Genomic DNA, 17,586 nt, shown 5'->3' with positions numbered 1-17,586 from the left:
GTATCTTGAGAAAATTCTGATTAATTCACTGCTGTTAATGGATAGAATGGTGATGTTCCCCAAGGAGTCACCATTTGGGAACAGGATATATTTTGTGATTTATCACAAAGAAATGGCTGTAGAGGAAGTGTATAGAGACTTTTTTTTTTTGATACAGCCTCACAGAGCTGTGAAAATTTGCTGTCTACCAAAATATTGCAGTTACCTTTTTTTTGAAGACTTAACTAGTTTCCTCCTGCAAAGACTTGGCAAGAGTTACCTTGCGGCTTGGTGCAGTTAGCAGAAGTATTCCTTAATCTGCCTGTGTGTTCATTTAGTATGTGAAGAGAGAAACTTGGATGATTTTGAGGCCAGGGAGAGGGCTTTGGAAATCCTGTAAACTTTATGTTGTGTGTTGATACAAATTTTTGTCTGTTTTTTGAAGGTTGTTTTGAAACTCACCACTTGGTGCTTCTTGGTCATATTTTGGCAGTGGCTGGGTATTTTCCTCCAGTTCTGATAACAAAGATATTTAATGTTTCTTTCCTAAGCAAATTGGATACTCAGCTTGAAGGTAGATATCTAGTGCTGTGATGAATTTGTTTGTGTGGTATTTATTATAAAATGGAATTGTGGACCTACATATAACCCAGAAAGTAGAATTACTCTTTAAAGAAGCACTCATTTTTCCAGAATGACCCCTATATATAATCTAGTCATTATTTGAGTGCTGAAAGAAAAGGAATGAACAAAAATGTGTGCTTTGTTATAAAAGTACAGACTTGTACTGCAGATGAGAGAAGCTCATTTAAAACAAATTTTATAGTCAATTTATTCCATTCAGTATATAATAATTCTTCAGTTTTATTGGAAATAAAATGACCTGATTGTGGTATTTATTACTAAGAATAGTCACAAAGCTCAAGAAGTAATGTGGGATTCTTGCCTGCAAGAAATGAGACTTGCTGGTCTCTTCTCTCTAAGTAGGTGTTTGTCTTACAGCTTCCTTACACTTGCATGTGTTTTGCTGTCAATGTACTGTTGCCATTTTGCCTTCAACCACTTCATTAAAAAGTTAAATGATAGGAAAGAGTTTAAATTGCGTCTTTCTTCTGTCTTGCTGATGTTACTGATGTTGAGCAAAACTGTTATTTTTCATTTATTCCTCAGGATTTTTGAGAACCTTTCTAAGATTCTAAAGCATGAACTTTACAAATGCCATAGTATATAGACATTTACATCTCTAGTAAACAATTCAGAGTTAGCCAGTTAGTCTGTTATATTAGAAGCTTCACATTTCAGTTCACACCTTTTTATTTTGTCTATTTCAGTCCTGCCTGATACCTTAAAGCACAGGGTCCGCTTGCGCCTCATGAAATTGAACAGAGCAGTATGTCTGGAATGCCCAGAGTTTCATATCCCTTGGTTTCATGAGCACTACTGCCAACGTGTCTTTTTTAACAGTAAGTACTTTAGGAGAGGAAAAGCTGCCCTTGTAACACTAGTAATAGAGAACAGTCTGCTAGACACTTCTAAAGCTGTTGTGTTGACGGTGGCACACAGGAGAGGCTCAGATGAACCCTGCTGTCTGCTGAGGATATGTTGTTGGAAAGTGCAACTGCTTAGTAGTGTGTCAAGGAGCAAAGCAGTTTTCACCATGGGAACTAATGTAATAGAGGTGGGATATTTTTTCATAAGAAATAAAATTTAAGTACAAGAAACAGTGGATATGGCATGGAGGAGAGGCTCAAAGAGGATCACTAGGATTGTCTGCTGGAGGAGATGGGTGACTTTTATCCCTGCTTCCCTGAGAAGACTTAACACATTTGACTTAAATTTTTCAAGGTGAATGTTTTTGCTCCCTCCTTTTGAACATACTACTGTCATCTTCCTCAAGAGAATCAAGATCTGTCAAGGATGAGAGAGAGAGAACTAGGCTAATGATGTGTAGCAGAGATCCTTCAGAATAGTGATCAGTTCAAAAAAACCCAGCTAATGCAAACTTAGTATCTCTCCTGCTCCTTCTCACAGGGGAGACCTGCTTTGCTATCCATTGAACTCAGCTGCTTTATCTTTGAGACTGAAGATGTTTAATGGAGCAAGGTATTAAACAATCTGCAGCAGACTCAGAAGTGACAGACAGTATAGTGTGCCTATAATAGAGGTAAAATAAGTAAATACTTGTTTCTCTAAGCTTGATTAAATGCAAAGGAAGTCCAGCAGGTAAAGCCTGAATTTGAAGTGTTTGCAGTATGTAAATGGGAAAAATCCTGGGATGGAAAGTCTGGATTTGAAATTCATGCTTCATAGCCACCTGCCACTTTCCACCCAAAAGATGATCATATGGTCTCCAAATTATGATGGAATAACACCAGGGATCTGTGGAAAAGCTCTAATTCAGTAGGCTGGCTGTCAGAAATGCAGTGTCACAAAAATGCTAGTTTCAAAACTTGGTCTGTGTAAGCTTTGATGTATGAATTCTTTATTTTGTTTTTGTAGGCAGTCACCGAAAAAATCCACTGCGACAGCATGTTCACAGAATGCTGACGGAGATCTTGGGGGGGAGCCATTTTGCAAAAATATCTGTTCTCACACCTTACTACTATGAAATAGGTGAGAATCCTCTAAGGGTCGTTATGGAGACCTCTGATGTAATTATTATTATCAAGATTAGGAAGCCCCTGGGATTTGGCCAAAAAATATTGCAACAAAGAAATTGCTGTATAAAACATAGTTTCTAAAAGTTCTGCATAGTATAAATACTGTTTGGTATCTCCAGTTATGGCTCTGAGTTTTTCTAGAAGTAAACACTACACAGAGCAAATTATTTAACTTCTTTTTTTTGGTCAGTAAACAGGTTTATTGTGTTTTGTCACAGATCTTGAATGCATTCTGGATGAAAATAAAAAGCCTCTTTCCTATATGACTGTACCTTTGGATGGTGTGGAGGGAATGCACTTGAGACATGACATCAAGGATGAAGCGAGAAATGCTCTGCCACCAGGAGCTCAGAGGTTAGTACATTGAATTCTTGCACATTAGCTCTTCCAAGCTTCTAAGTTTAGATCAAGTTTAGACTAGGTTTTTGACGCTTATGTCCTTATGCTCCCTGGGCAGCCCGTTCCAATGCCTGACAACCACCTCATTAAAAAAATTCCTCCTCATATCCAGCCTGAACCTCCCCTGGTGCAACTTGAGGGCATTTCCTCTTGTTCTATTTCTTGTTACTAGGGAGAACACATTGACCCCCACCTCGCTACAACTTCGTTTCAGGTAGTCCTAGAGAGCAACAAAGGTCTTCCCTGAGCCTCCTTCAGACTGAACAGCCCCAGATCCCTCAGCCATTCCTCACATGAGACGTGTTCCAAATCCTTTGCTAGCTTGGTAGCCCTCCTCTGGATCCTCTGCAGCACCTCAATGTGCATCTTGTACAGAGGGGCCTACAATACTATGGGTGCAGAGTGACAAAGAGAGAAGGCCTTAATACTGCACAGCACTCATCAGCAATAGCCAAGTATTGGTGTATAATCAATACCTTTTTGGTCACAGATCCAAAACACAGCACCATCCAGGTTTCGAAAAGTAACTCTGTCTCTGCCAGACCCAGTACACTGGGCAGACAGGGCATTCTTGAAATGTATTTTCTTTCTGCCTCTTCAAATGTATGCCATGAAAATGCTGGTTAGCCAGTTTTGCCATTTGAACAAAAACAGATGCAGGGAGGAAGTGCCTTTTTCCAATCATGCGAAGCTCAAGTATCTCTAAATAAATAAGAGGAAAATTTTTTTTTCTAGTTTCAGGGAGCTGTTTTTCTGCAAATTTTCAGGTTTATCTAGTAATAGTCTTGCTGCAACTATCAAGACTGAACAACAAATACCACTTCTTGCTATTCAGGTAGGACCTGAAAGTAACTGCACATTTTTATTATTTGCAGAATTGCTTTGGAATTTCTCGATTCAAAAGCTTTTAGCAAAGGTTCACGTCACCTGAAAGGAGAATCAGCAGTGAAGAAACGACATCTGGAAATTCTGGGGTACCGGGTAGTTCAGGTGAGCAGTCAGAAATATTTTAGGTCCTTTTCCTTGCAATAGATTTAAGGATAGTTTTTAATAGTTAAAGCACCTACTAGGTGAGACCAGTTTTTGTACTTAGAGAGGAAATTCCAAGCTGTTCTCAAGATGGTGTAAGGACTTCATAGAAGTTGCACCTTTGCTGAAAATGGCTGCAGCAAAACTGAAGTCAGAAAGTCTCAGCCTTACTGCACTGCAGGCAAACTAGCAATCTTGATGTAGCCTGAGTAAAGGAGAAAAAGTGGAATGAGAGTTTCAGTTGAATTCACCAAAGATTTCTACACTAGAAGAAGATTGAACATGCTCTCATTGAGTGATAGACAGTTACAGCAGCTGCAGGATGGGATTTGAATGCTGTCAGTCTGCCGCAGTGGTACTGCTGTGATGGGGAAAACTGGTGGCCAGAGGTAATTCACAGCCACCTTTGAAGAAACATTTGGGTAATGATGGCTCACAAATGTAGATTCTCCTGTATATATAATTAGTCACTTGCTCTAACTGTAGCTAAAATCCCTCTTTAAACTTATGTTTGGGTAGAGTTTTTTTTTTTTAAACAGGATTATCACCCTTTCTCATGTTGCTCTGAAAGCAACTGTTATGCAACTGCTACACTATTCCAGCTTGATACATTAACACTACAAACTATTGTGACCTGGGATTTTTCTCTCAATTTGGGGGTCAGAAGGTGGGAGATGGTGTAATGGAGTTGTCTTAACTTGTGTTGTATGGTCACCTGCTTTCCATCTCTTCAACTGTGCTGCTTTTTAGAAGCAAACTGACTGTACTTACATGAGGAAGAATCTTACATTGAGAAATTAATCTTTTCACTGTTAGAATAAGCCTAGCTTTTAGAAGAACACAGGTGATAAAATAGTTTCAAGTAGAGAAAAACAGATATTGGGAAGAACCTTTTCTTTGCTGTAAGATGGCATGTGGCTTATACCAATGGTAACGATCAGTTTGTATGATTCTGTTTTACAGATTCCTCACTTTGAATGGAATTCAATGGTTTTGTCAACAAAAGGTGAACAGCTAGATTATCTGAGAAGGCATCTCTATGGAATACAGTAATGTCAGCCAGGAATTCAAAAGTGCTTTTTATACCAACACTTCAAGGACCATTAAATTTCTTGTAATCCTGGAATATTTAGTTTCAAAAATGTCTTTGTGAGTCAGCTGGACCAAGGCTTACCATGGAGCATCAGATGTCAAGAGATTAATCCTCCATTTATTAGGGATTGAAAGAGGCAGATCACAGTGGGTCAAGAAGGTGTGATAAAGATGCTTAAAATCTCCCACTATTTGGAAGCTATTCTTTAAGTAAATGGGTCTGTGACAGTTTTGACATTAAAGTACATTATTGTATCCCAAATAAATAGTATAGAGGCTTAGCCAGACAGAAAACTGTCCAAATAAAAAGCTGGAAGTATTCTTCACTGTCAGAATAGAAGCAGCAGATCTACTGGAAACCGTCCCCTTCAGCATGTGATGGAATGAGCAATTGGAATCAAAGACTACTATCACTGTGAAACCAAGAAACAGAGATGCAGATGTACGAAGAGGAGGACTACTAGTACAGCCATTCTGTCTTCCAGATGAGAGGTACTGTGGGTGACTCTGTTAGGGGAGGTCTTGTGGGTTGAGGAGCCTCCAGATGCTGCTTCTGCCCTGTGATGTGGTATGTGCAGAAGTATGGCTTGAGTCTTTTGAAACACCTTCACATTCTTAAAAGATGGACTCGTTCCAGAAGTCTGGCAACTACCCAGACCCTTGAAACACCTGTAATCAGTTAAATGCAACTTCTAAGGGATACATGAAAGATTATATAAGGAGAAAATAATGCTTCTGTCAGACACAGGCACTTATTGCACCTGGATAATTAATGAAATTTATTATTATGGCATTGTGCATGGGATTAGCCCTTGCTAACAGAAATAAAACGAAGTAAGACAAACCATCTAACCTGCCTGTTTTGTTGATAAGACAGTATACAAAAAGAGCAAAATTAGGCTGAAAATTGAAACCAAGAATGAGGACCAAGAAAAATCTTCAGAGAGTGACAATCACCTTGGTTACTGGTAGTGAAAAACATTGCTGGTATATTTATCATGTTTCAAAACCAACTGCCAGTTAGTTACCAGGCTTCCTGTGGTTGTGCTCAGCCAGGGTTCGTGTCAGGAGGCATAAGATAAATGTAGACTGGAAAAGTGGGATAGCCAGGGGAATGTTCATTGTAGAACAGTAATTGTAGAGTGGTCATGCTTCTGCAAATCAGCCTGTTTCAGGGGCAGCCACGTTGTGACTACAGCTGCTGTTACCTCACCATGGCTGCTAGCTGTGCCCATCTCTTTCACATAGACAATGTGTATGTGTTTTCTTGCCTTTTAGTAGAAGCAATAGACATTCTTTTTATCACTTCCTTTGAAACCTAGTAGAGGTGACTGCATTCTGAGCTCACCAGTGTGCACCTGGCTGTTGCTTTTTTTTTTTTTAACAACTCCATAGTAGAAGGAAATATTTTTATTGACTGAATACAAATTAGAGCACTAAAAAAAGCAAGGAAAAAATGACAGAACCTATCTAAGCTGCAAGGTGCTTTTCTTCTGAGGGAGTCTTCACATTTGTGGCATGACTGAAAAAAAACTAGATGTTTGTCTGCTGTGGTATCAACTGGACAAGGGCTCCAAACTGTGGAAGATGAGTGCTTTGGGGAAATGGCGTCAAAGGCACAGGGCATAGAATGTCTCTGGGTACATTCTATTTTCTATAAAAGGGAAAAGACAATCATAAATGTAGGTTAGGATGTCAGAAGGTGGGCTACAAGTCCAAGGGTTTTTGCCTGTACAGATGGCCTTCAAGTAGCAAGCAACCTTGGAGTGTAAGAAAGGGAAAGTGGCTGTGATCAGTCATGGGTGTTCATGTGTTTGAGCTGAGCCCTGCTTTTCAGCTACCCAGCAGTCACTCTGTGCCAAGCCAGGTACATGCAAGCTACATCTAAATTAAGTTATGAATATTCACAATGGGAAGAGGAATAAAACTTGCTATGAGTGGATTCAGAAAGAGCATCTAGGAAAAGCAAAATACAAGAGTACTTCAGTAAAATGTGCTGCTTTTGATCCTTTACAGTCATTCTTTCCAAATGGAATCAGCATGTGTTACAGCAGATGGGCTGGTGTAAACCAGTGATTTAACTGGAGCCAATGAAAGATGCTAAAAACGGCTGAAGATTAGGCTGCTAAAGGGGAAAACAGAAGAGATATCCCCCAGATTTAAGTACCAGTGTACAGTAAGTACTGCTGTGAGCCATGATGGCTGTGGCTGTGCCATATGTTTACCTCTATCTCCAAGAAGGGCAATGCAATGGGGTATTTTGATAGTTTGAACTACTCAGTCAGGTGTGGTAGGCTGCTGTGCCCATTTTCCTCATATGTCAGTTGTAATTAGATTTAGATTTATGACATCCTTTAGATTTGTGCTGCCTCTTTATTCAATGGAGAAATCTTTTGAAGGGATACTCTGTAAAAATGGTGGGCATGTCCTACTAAAGAAAAGCCAAGTGCGCTGCTTTGGGCAAAGGTTGTGCTAAGACATCTGTGTCCTGCCAATATGATAGTGATGATGAGGTGATCACTAAAGAGACACCATCAAGTGATACTTCTGTAGTTTTAGAAACAAAGTTTAATTGTTAAAAGTTTCAACATCAAAATGCATCAACTCTATTAGATGACAAATTCCTCTCTGCTGCAGGTATTTGCTAATGAGCTACAACTTTTTCACAAATGCTTGTTAATGGCCTCAGGTCTCTGAGAAAAACTTCCATGAAACATTTGCTTTGGAAATAAATATAAAACCATAAAAAAGTGGAAAATCCTTGTTAGCTGAAGTCTAAACATAGTAGATTAACCTTGTGAACTTCCCTCTCTTTCCTCAACTCTAGCTACTTACTAGTAGCCAGCTTTGGCCTGAGATTGGCATTTCTTAGGCCACATAGTATTAGGCCACTTTTGTTTTCAATATGCACTTCAGTTCCAGGCTGTATTAGTTTTAGAAGGCTCTAATGAAAATATTTTCAAGGTACGGCTGAAGAATGTGGGACGTACATTGATTGCTGAAGGGGGAAATCTGGCTGTAAAAACAGCCAGTTAGAGCAAAATTAGCTACCTACTAGTTGTGTTCAACTTAACAATTAATTCATGGTCATTGTTTGGAGGATAAGCTGCCAGTGTCTTGGATTGTCTAAGGAGGTCTAACTAGTTTCACTGGGAATTTCATAGAGTGAGAAATGGAGAGCTCTCTGAAATCTTCATTTATTCTAATCCACATCAATTCGAATTCTTCAGGATTTTAGACATTGTTAAAAACATCAGTCATTGTTGGTTAGCTAGTAAGTATCTTAAGACTTGGACAGACAGATGAACTGTTTAACAGTTAATTGTATAACTAGTATGCTGCTACAAAACTCTGTACAATTTGGGGGACATTTTCATGCAACAAAACCAGAAGAGCCTATTGAAACTCCCTCACCATATCACATTTCCCAGCATTTTGTTTACAGTTTTGATAACTTGAAGAGGTTTAAACGTGTAGCCAGGCAGGAGGCTCCAGTAGCATATCGGATCTCTTTCAGGATGCCAATCCATTCCTTCTTTTCATCGTCATACCTGCATTTAACAAAATCAGGTCAGAACAGAGCTTCTTAAAATTTCAGTTGGCTGCTTCATCCCATATACATAAAAAGGAGGACAGCCCACATGCTGCAAAAGCTTGGAGCAACCATATGCTGAAGAATGCTACAAAAGGCTGCCTTTGTCCTCTAGAACAGATGAAAAAGATGTTCTTGTGCATGTGAGTTGTCTTTCCTGGCCCCAAATGCTTGTCGCTGGCCTGTGCCACACTCGAATTACTCCCATAAAAGCTTCCTCCTTGTCTTAAATATCCTTTCTGAATTCCTTCTGATTCTGACATATAAAGATGTTTTTTCTGGGAATCCTTCCTATCCTGATAATTAAAGCTCCTGAATTTACCTTAGCAACTGAAGAGTCTCAGCAGAGATGTGAGATTTAATCACTGCTACTATGATTTTGATGTTAAAAAAACCCCCAATAGGGATTTTTGCTTCTCTTGGAACCATTTACTCATTAGACTATTAATACAAGAATATGTACAAGCTCCTGTGTATACAGGCTTTTCTGCATAAGAATGTCAGGAAACAGAAAATCGTTTATGGTACACTTGCAAGGCTAAATATGCAAAGAGATATGGCAACTTACTCTTTTAAAGAGTAAAAGAAGTGGAAGATCATGATTCAGACTGTTCAAATTACTAGTAGGTGGAAGTAATCATTGGATCCAAGTCTCATGTTTGTCACTTCCTGACAAACATGTCTGTCTGTCAAACAAGCACTTTACAACCTGTGCTATGGTTCATTTCCAGAGTTAAACAGAATACTAATTTTACTCCTCAGTGATTACGAATGTAAAATTTAGATATGGGTTACCACCAGGAAAGCATAATTATAATTAAACTTACTTCCATATGTCAGTGACTTCACTGGGTGCAAATTCCTTAGATTCAAGCTGAATCATTGCAAAGCCTCCAATAGCATACAAAGCTCCACTTAAGGTGACTAAACTGATGGAACTTCTCTCCTGAGGAAATTCTGGCATAATCTCCCACCTAAAGATGAAAAAAAAAAAAAAAGTTAAATGCACCCAAGAGAAATATTCTAAACTGGATGTGCTAGAATACACACCCCTGGCTGACATTCAGGTACTAAGGACTGTGACTGAACGGTTCACTAAAGGCAAGCATTCTGAGATTTATCAACAGTGAATTTCAGTGTCTCCATCCCCACAGGGACTTTCTCTGAGTCTCAAGTGACAGCATTACACTGGGATGACACCTCTTCCCAGACACCACTTCTTACAGCTCACCTGATCCCATCCTCAGTAATATATTTTATACAGATGTATTGGTTCCCCTGCTACTCTGATTTTTTTTTCCCTATCGTTTCCAAAATGCATATTCAAGTGGCATAGACATAATTTGAGTATTAAAAAAGTCATTGGAGCTCATTAGTATAATTTCAAATTTTCTGCCACTTCACACCAATGAACATAACCCACACTGATATCCCACTTCTGGGTAATTTCACCATCAAAGCTAACAGGCTCATTTATCTCTCTCACTTGTGTGACTTGACTGTAAGAAAACAGTAAATCAAGACAAGAACATGCAGATTTTTCAGACCACAAGTCACACGTTTCTGAACATGGAAGAATGTAACAGTCATTTTACTTTACTGTCTTTTGCTTTCTGCATAGTGTAAAGCCCAAAGTTCCCTCATAGGATTATTTCTTGCATAATTCACATTTTGTATTGTGAAGTTTTGTAAGCAAACCTCTTTGGGATAGCCTACATTTAAGTTAAAAGCTTTTAATGTGAGGCTGATGGCTGAAGTACCACCTGTCAGTGAAGACAGCACATGCAAATGTGTTTATATACAATATAAGTGCTTATTAATAAAATAAAGGTGCATCCAGGACCACTCACAAGTCTAAGCTATCATAATAAAGCTTTACTGCTACTATTTTAACCTAAAGTTTGTAAGTAAGATGAGAGGGAGGAAAAGTAAGAAAAGTAACAAAAAGAAAAATTAAGAGTAGAAAGACACAGATGCCGGGGGTATAAACTGGAAAATCATAAATATTTGAGTGGATTGCAAAAGATCTGGCTGTGAGGAACAACATTGGAAAGTGTCTGGAGATAATTCCAGATGTGACTCACTCTATTATCATTAGTTTTGCTTAATGGTATTTCAGAGCATGCACTTAACTTTGGAAGTCTTCCTGGAGTTTCAATATGACAGAAATTGGCAGAATTGTCTGCCTGTCACTAAGCAGTGGTAAAGGGTATTTGCTGTGGCAAGGCAGGTGAACAGCAAGACATCACAAGGCCATGTACCCAAAGGACATTCAGCTAATGCCATTCAGGTGCCCAATTCCTCTTGCTGGGATTTCATGTTTAGTGCCAGTGCTGTTCCCACTGGATTGCGCGGCCCATCTCTCCCACTTCTCCTCCATGATGCCAACACACCTGTTTACATGGCTGTGTGGTCAACTAAACTGGGAAATTGATCAGACTTTAAGAAAATATTAGAGGGTGGGTTATTTTCACTACAGGAGCACTTTGATCGTGTGTGTAGTGTAGCTCTGCTACCACAGAAAACATAGGGGAAAAGGGCCTAAGATCTGATCTCTTTAATAGGATCACTTAAGCTGGTGCTGTTGCTAAAGATGTGAATGTAGACCAAGCATCTCAGTGGGTGTATGGGCACCCAAATGCCTTGTGACCCTTATCCCACGGCTCCTAACAGCCCTAGATGATAAAACACTTGCTTGAAAATAGCTTGAATATTGTGCTCACTTATTGGTGGTCAGATCAAAAGCTTCAACAGATGCAGTAAGGCCTTCTTCAGTGACACCACCTGCAATGACAATCTTGCCCTTATGGACAGCCATTCCAAACATTGAGCGAGCCACTTTCATTGGAGCCAGGTCTTTCCAGTCTCCTTTCTTGGGATTGTATACAAATAGTCTGTTAGTGCATTTCCTAGGGAGGAAAAAGGAAACCTGTGATCATTTCTAATGAACTTTTGGCTTGTTCCAAGTGAGATCTAATTGACATAGACTGTGTGGGTTTATGTACAACACATCTTTCCACTCCATGAGATCCTTTTTCTGTCTATCTAGGTATCTTTTTATGTCTACAATGCACTATTTGCATCCATAGAACTAAATCAAGTGTTAATGCTGCTTAGACCAGGCAGGAATTTCACTGTACCTTACAGGAGAAAGACAACATCTTTTGCCAGTGTTTTCTATTCAGATGGGTTTGTGGAGGCATATATGACAAAGCCTATAAAAGAAAGATCATGCTTCTAGTTTGGCTCATTTGACAAGCTTGTATCTCAAATGTCCCCTGTAAAAGCACTGAAAAATTACCACCACGTGCTCAGTGTGAGTTCAAACTTTGATTTTCCTAACATTACACCAGCGTGGCAGCAGGTCAGAAAATGAGAAAAACTGAGATGATAATTCTGTAGAGGAATTACTATTTTTCCATCTGGAGGAAATAATACTTTCCATAAGAGTCCTTACAGCTACATAGTACTAATTGGCTACAATGCAAGTAAAATGTGCCTTGGAAATAAGTATGGTCCTTAAAATAACTAGTTGAGATGATATGCAATTTTACCCTATCATGCAGAAGATACCCCACATACCATACTCCTTCGCTGAATTGTTAGAAACCTTAATCCAGAGATGTAAAAAAGAAAAACCCTGATTTCTGAGTGTGAGGATATATAAAGGACTCATCGAATCATGCTATCAGTTGTCACAAAAAGAGACTCACTTATCATCAGTTTTTCCACCAAGGCAATATATCAGTCCATTGTTTGAGAGAGTAGCATGGCCATAGACTTTGATGGGTAGTTTTTTGATCTCACCCCATTTCATTGCTCTGGAACAAGGAGAATATATCTGTTAGGCTCTTTTAACTAATGATGGGCTATTTACAAGTCCCCAGTGGGCATAATGAAATTTCAAACATACACAGGATCGTAGCACAATACTGAATCTAGAGACTCCTCAGTGCGAAGGTCCTTGCCTGCAATTACATAGATCTTGTTGTCTGACTCGCCCAGCCCGAAGAGACACCTGGCTGACGGCAGCGGAGGAAGGGCAACCCACTCGCCAGCGATGCTGTCCAGCTGAAAGTGCAGCAGAACAGGAAGTGTTAGGAAAGGGAAACAGTAAAAATCCACACAACAAACATTGTTCCAAAAAACTGATCTACTTGCACTCAAGTGCCTCTCAACAGCTCACCTACCTTTCCAATGAATGATGGCTTCTACCCACTCATACTTCATGACCTAGCAGAGTCAATGCCGACAGCTCTTTACATCTGCTCACTCTCATCCTGTTTCTTTGGCTCTCTATTAAACTTTTCTTCCTTGTTTAAAGGTCTCTCATTCTCTGGGCTCCCTATCACAGGCTGGGAAGAGCAAGTAGTTACGAGTTCCCTATGACAGGCTAGGAAGAACAAGTAGTTCTTCTCTCTGCCTGAAGGGGGCAGACACTCCTGCAATTCTGCACCTGCCCATTTAGCCAGCTGTGGTCATTGCTGTAGGGAGAGATGCCTCACATCCTCACACCGTTCCTCTCAGTGACCAAGAAATATTACACGGCAAATGGCACAGATGTTTCCTCTGCAATCCCTAAAGCAAGAGGTGGTGTTTTATTACAAATACTCTCAAAAGCTCCCAAGATCTCTGAAGGCACAATAAATACAGACTTCACTCCAAAGTAAAAAACGGCATGCAGTGCATGTCCGCTGTCAACGACACTGACATCATCCCTACTGAAGTACCCCTATGGCTGTCTCAGTTTACATCCAGCATGCTGAAAAACCTAACGAGGCAGCAAAAGGCAGACAGAACAACCAATCAAAAGGAACCAGTATTTTCATAGAAGTGTGGTGCTTAATTTGTGTTTTGATCTAGAAACTTACAATTGAACCTGAATGCTCTCTAACATTCAAAAAGATATTTTCCCCTCTTCTATTGCATATAAATTTGCTTTGTGGTGAATAGGAAGAGAAGGTAAAATGTGACTTTGCATGAATGCAAAGCCATTTGACAAAAAGCAAGAGAAAGTTCTGTCAAAGTAATCAGATCTGGGTTTAGCTCAGTGAGATCTTTTTTCCAGAAGTGTGTTCCACAGCCAAGGTCTCCATGTTAAAAAACATCTCTCAGATTTCAGAGATCACCCCTATTGGACAGGAAGTTTTATTGCAAGAGTACAATTTAGTTCATGAACATGGGTTACCCCAGTAGCTGGATCTTGGTGGCATAATGAGCAAAAGATGTATGCATCATGGACTGCAGCATGCTTAGTGAGTCAAGTGTTGAAGATGACATGTCTACTGATGATAGGGCACAAACTAGCCACACATTTTTGAGCCAGTGGCAGCATTGTTTTCTCCTGGGTTGCTAGCTACCAAATAAAATAGTAACAGGTGCTTCACTGGTGAAAAAAGGGAGATCAGCAAGTGAAAATCAGTTTGGCACCACATTAACATTTTGGAGAGAACAACAGCTACATGGGTAACGCAGATGAGTACTTTAACTAAAGGCAGTAGCAGCAGCAAGCAAGATTAAAGACCATGAGCGACACAGCAGGATTTCAGGACATGGATGTAGACATACAAAGTAGGATTCTGAAAACTTTGATTTTTAATATGAATCTTCAGGTTTAGTTTTTGAGAGACCCTTCTTAGTAGCCTGAGACTTAAGCTATTCAGTTCTGGATTGTATACTTTATGACATCAACACAGTATTTCTATTAGAACAATATTTCTGTAACAAGTTTTGCACTTCAGTGAATAGTGGTTTTACACCTACATAAGAAAATGAGACTATGCTAATCCCTTTCTAGCAAACTTAGACTTCCCTCTCACAGACTAAACAAATGCCTGAAAATAACTCTTTCATTGTGTGTGTGAAATCACAATGAATCATACTCCTATAAACACTTAATATTTGTATTTTTGAATAGCTGAAGGCTTTACAGTTTTACCACTGCTCATCACTTTGCTCTATTTCATATTGAAATAACACTTGCTTTCACTGTTTTAGTCCAACATGCCTAAAGACAGGACAAGGCCATATTGCATAATTCATCATAATAGTTTAAATATCCCCCAAAGTATGTAGCCAGGTAGCTAACAACACAACAGAATTAGTTTATGCTGTAAGCATGCCAACTTGTGTTTTTGCTAATTTTTATGAATTATGTTGTGGAAGTTCCAGTTTGTATTAGTTGGACGTACATTTATACAGATTTACAAAGACAGAAAATTACGCTCTTGGTGGAAATATGCTCTTTAGCCTACTGACACTTGGACAAGAAAACAATTGTCTCTCCTTCAAATTACTTGTTTTAGAATGCCCTTGGGTTTTCAAATGTAGATGTGGCAAAGGGACTTCTGGAATTTTAGTTACAAAACTGACATTTAAAATACACACATTTTCATGGCAGCAGTAAAATTTCAGGTGCAAAAAAAAAAAAGACATCAGATCTGAAGCAGCTAAGCACTCAACTTTCATGGAAGTTCACAAAAATTTCACAAAAGGTACTTTACAAAAATATTATTAGGCTTAAATTTAGGCATCTGTACCATGAAAAATCTGGGCCTTAAACAATGAAAGCCAGTGCCTAGGTGTAATATACTAATCCTTTTAATCTTTTCTAAGATCACACCAGGGGCTTAATCTTGAAAGGGAAGATATAAGTCCCTTGGTTTCATTTCTCTCTCTGAGACAGAAATAGCTCTCTAGAGATCTCTCCATCAGCTGTACAGAGAGACTAGACAACCCACTTGCATAGACTCAAAATACTTTTCAGCAACTCATAAGCACCTACTATTGCACCAAAAAAAGCTTATACCTGGAAGAAGTAGGACTGGAAAGGCTGATCTTTGTTCTCCTCTTCCACATACAGTCCTCCAACAATGTAGACCTGATTTTGTTTGGTGACTATACTGGAATGATTTCTGGGAATCTGTTCTGCCAGGGCTGCTAGGTAGCATTCATTTTCTAGAGGATCATAAGCTACTGCAGCAGTGTCATTAACCAGAAGAATTAGGTCTTTGACAAACATGCCGTGTCTGGGAAGGTCATTTAGGTAGCCAGGCAGTAAATCTTCATCTCCTACATCACCATTTACCTCCCCTTTGGTTGACTTTTCTTTACTTTTGCTGGAGTCAGGCAGTTTTCCAGAAAAAGCATCCTTAATAATCTTTACTTTTTTCTGAAGGTCTGAGTTGCTTTTTATTATATCATCCTTCTCAACATGTTCTTTGAAATATTTTTCTGGCATAAGACGAAAACGTATGCAGTCAAAAATTTCCCCCAGGCTCTTTACTCTGTTTTCCTTGTCTGTTCGGACCCATCTCATTACTGCTTCAAATACCAGTTCTTCCTTCTCTACGTTCAAGCTGTCAGGTGAAATAATTGAGACAAGTTCATGCGGGGCGAGCTGCATGAAGTCCTCTTCCTTGCAGATCTGCACAAAATGATCTGAAACAAAATCCCGGGCAGAAAATGCAAGTCTTGGGCAATCAAGCAGAACACCTAATCGGAGGATGGCCAGACAGTTCCCAATAGCAAGCCTCTTCTGTAGGTAGGAGACGCACACGGTGAATACAGAAGGGATCTGAAAGCGACTGGCCAGAGCAAAAATATCTTGCACGTTAGAATCGTTAAGATCAATACTTGCTGAATAAAGGTATTTAACAATCATATCCAGGATGTTGGGGTCAACATTGTCTAGGACTACCTCCTTCTTTTTCTCTTCATTTTGCTCAGATAAGAAATACTCACGAAAATAAGGGCTGCATGCCGACAGAATCAATCTGTGGCAAGGCAAGCTTCTGTCACCGGCTTTCAGAGAGCAATCTATAAACTTTTGTTCTTCGAGGAGTTCCTTGAGGCCATCCTGAAGAAGAGTGGATTGGTAAAGTCTGAGCTCTTCAGTGAGTTCCCTTTGGGAATCCATTTCGCAGATACTTGGGAAAGGGGAGGGAGCAGAAAGCTTTAGCTGTTGTCTGCCCAAAGGTCCGTCTGTAAAAAAGGCAGACCAATGTGCTTTGCCCTGCCTGAAGCCTCCGCAACTTAATCTCGCTAGCTAAATATAGGTACATACTCTTACAGGTTGGAATTTAGGATGGACAGTTTGGAAAAAAAGAGTTGCTCTCGCAGCTGTCAAAGACTGAAAGAAGCAACTGTTACTTTTAGTCACTAAAGTCAGGTTTAGCCATCATTCCCCATGTTGAATCAATGAGATTACGTGCGGTGTATGAAATTATCTGACAGGAGGACAGCAGAATCTGACCCTCAGTGAAACAGCTATGAGCAAGATTGTAAATATACATGTTACCAAATATTCTGAAATAGAAATATTATTAATCAAGTCAGCTGCAACTACTGTTCACTTTTTCAGAGTGGCTTAATACATCTCATTACTGCAGTCACAAAGATATTAAAAAACTCCTGAACTTTACACCAAGTATCCGTGCTCTAAGATTGTTTTTTTACATACTCCTTTTACAGCAATTTCTTCAGATACCGATAATAAGACTTTGAAATTAATTTTGAGCTTCATCTTAATATCCATGTGGTTGTATTTGTAAACAAACCCCTACTGTTTAGGCAGAAAACATACACTGCTCAGGCAAAAATCTGCTTTCAAAAATAATTTAAAATGAAGAAGTCCCAACCCCTCGCTTAATAAACATCATTCTTCATTTCAGTGAATCTGTAGAGACATTATCAAGCCTTCTAAATTTGACTGTACTGGAAATGGTGTTAACTGCTGTTAAACTAAACCAAAAATAGTATGTAGGAAAGGTTGCACAAAGAATGAAAAACACATAAATCCATCATATTATCATTTAATGGACATGTAATTTTAAA

At 39.3% G+C, this 17,586-nt stretch overlaps 2 protein-coding genes across 10 annotated transcripts in view; one reads left to right on the top strand and one right to left on the bottom strand.

Annotated features, from left to right (window-relative positions):
* FASTKD1 (FAST kinase domains 1) overlaps positions 1-17,586 on the top strand; it is a 34,427-nt gene that overhangs the window by 14,895 nt on the left and 1,946 nt on the right. For 5 of the 9 annotated variants that reach the window (XM_062004414.1, XM_062004413.1, XM_062004410.1 and 2 more), the window contains 6 exons: positions 425-553; positions 1,311-1,442; positions 2,479-2,592; positions 2,858-2,993; positions 3,914-4,028; positions 5,031-5,994. In XM_062004414.1, the coding sequence (XP_061860398.1) occupies positions 425-553; positions 1,311-1,442; positions 2,479-2,592; positions 2,858-2,993; positions 3,914-4,028; positions 5,031-5,120 (716 nt within the window). In that variant the 3' untranslated portion in view covers positions 5,121-5,994. Of the gene's footprint in view, positions 1-424; positions 554-1,310; positions 1,443-2,010; positions 2,067-2,478; positions 2,593-2,857; positions 2,994-3,913; positions 4,029-5,030; positions 5,995-7,175; positions 7,460-17,586 lie in introns of those variants that run through there. The other 4 variants (XR_009819422.1, XR_009819421.1, XM_062004412.1 and 1 more) reach the window with 4 other exon arrangements.
* KLHL41 (kelch like family member 41) lies at positions 7,767-17,082 on the bottom strand. The gene is made up of 6 exons (XM_062004810.1): positions 15,560-17,082; positions 12,665-12,822; positions 12,465-12,572; positions 11,475-11,660; positions 9,579-9,725; positions 7,767-8,710 (listed from the first exon to the last, which is right to left on the bottom strand). Exons 1-6 carry the CDS (start codon positions 16,667-16,669, stop codon positions 8,599-8,601), a joined length of 1,821 nt encoding a protein of 606 aa, XP_061860794.1. The 5' UTR covers positions 16,670-17,082; the 3' UTR covers positions 7,767-8,598.

Source organism: Colius striatus, chromosome 11, assembly GCF_028858725.1.
Source record: "Colius striatus isolate bColStr4 chromosome 11, bColStr4.1.hap1, whole genome shotgun sequence".
Taxonomy (NCBI): Eukaryota; Metazoa; Chordata; class Aves; order Coliiformes; family Coliidae; genus Colius; species Colius striatus.
This window is presented reverse-complemented; position numbering and strand designations above follow the sequence as displayed.

Excerpts from the sequence above, each read along its gene's own strand:
- KLHL41 (XM_062004810.1), bottom strand. The coding sequence starts at position 16,669 with ATGGATTCCCAAAGGGAACTCACTGAAGAGCTCAGACTTTACCAATCC. Across the intron at positions 11,661-12,464 it reads GGTGGAAAAACTGATGATAA|GAAATGCACTAACAGACTAT; the intron begins GTGAGTCTCTTT and ends TTTCCTCCCTAG. Across the intron at positions 9,726-11,474 it reads TTTGATCTGACCACCAATAA|GTGGGAGATTATGCCAGAAT; the intron begins GTGAGCACAATA and ends TTTCATCTTTAG.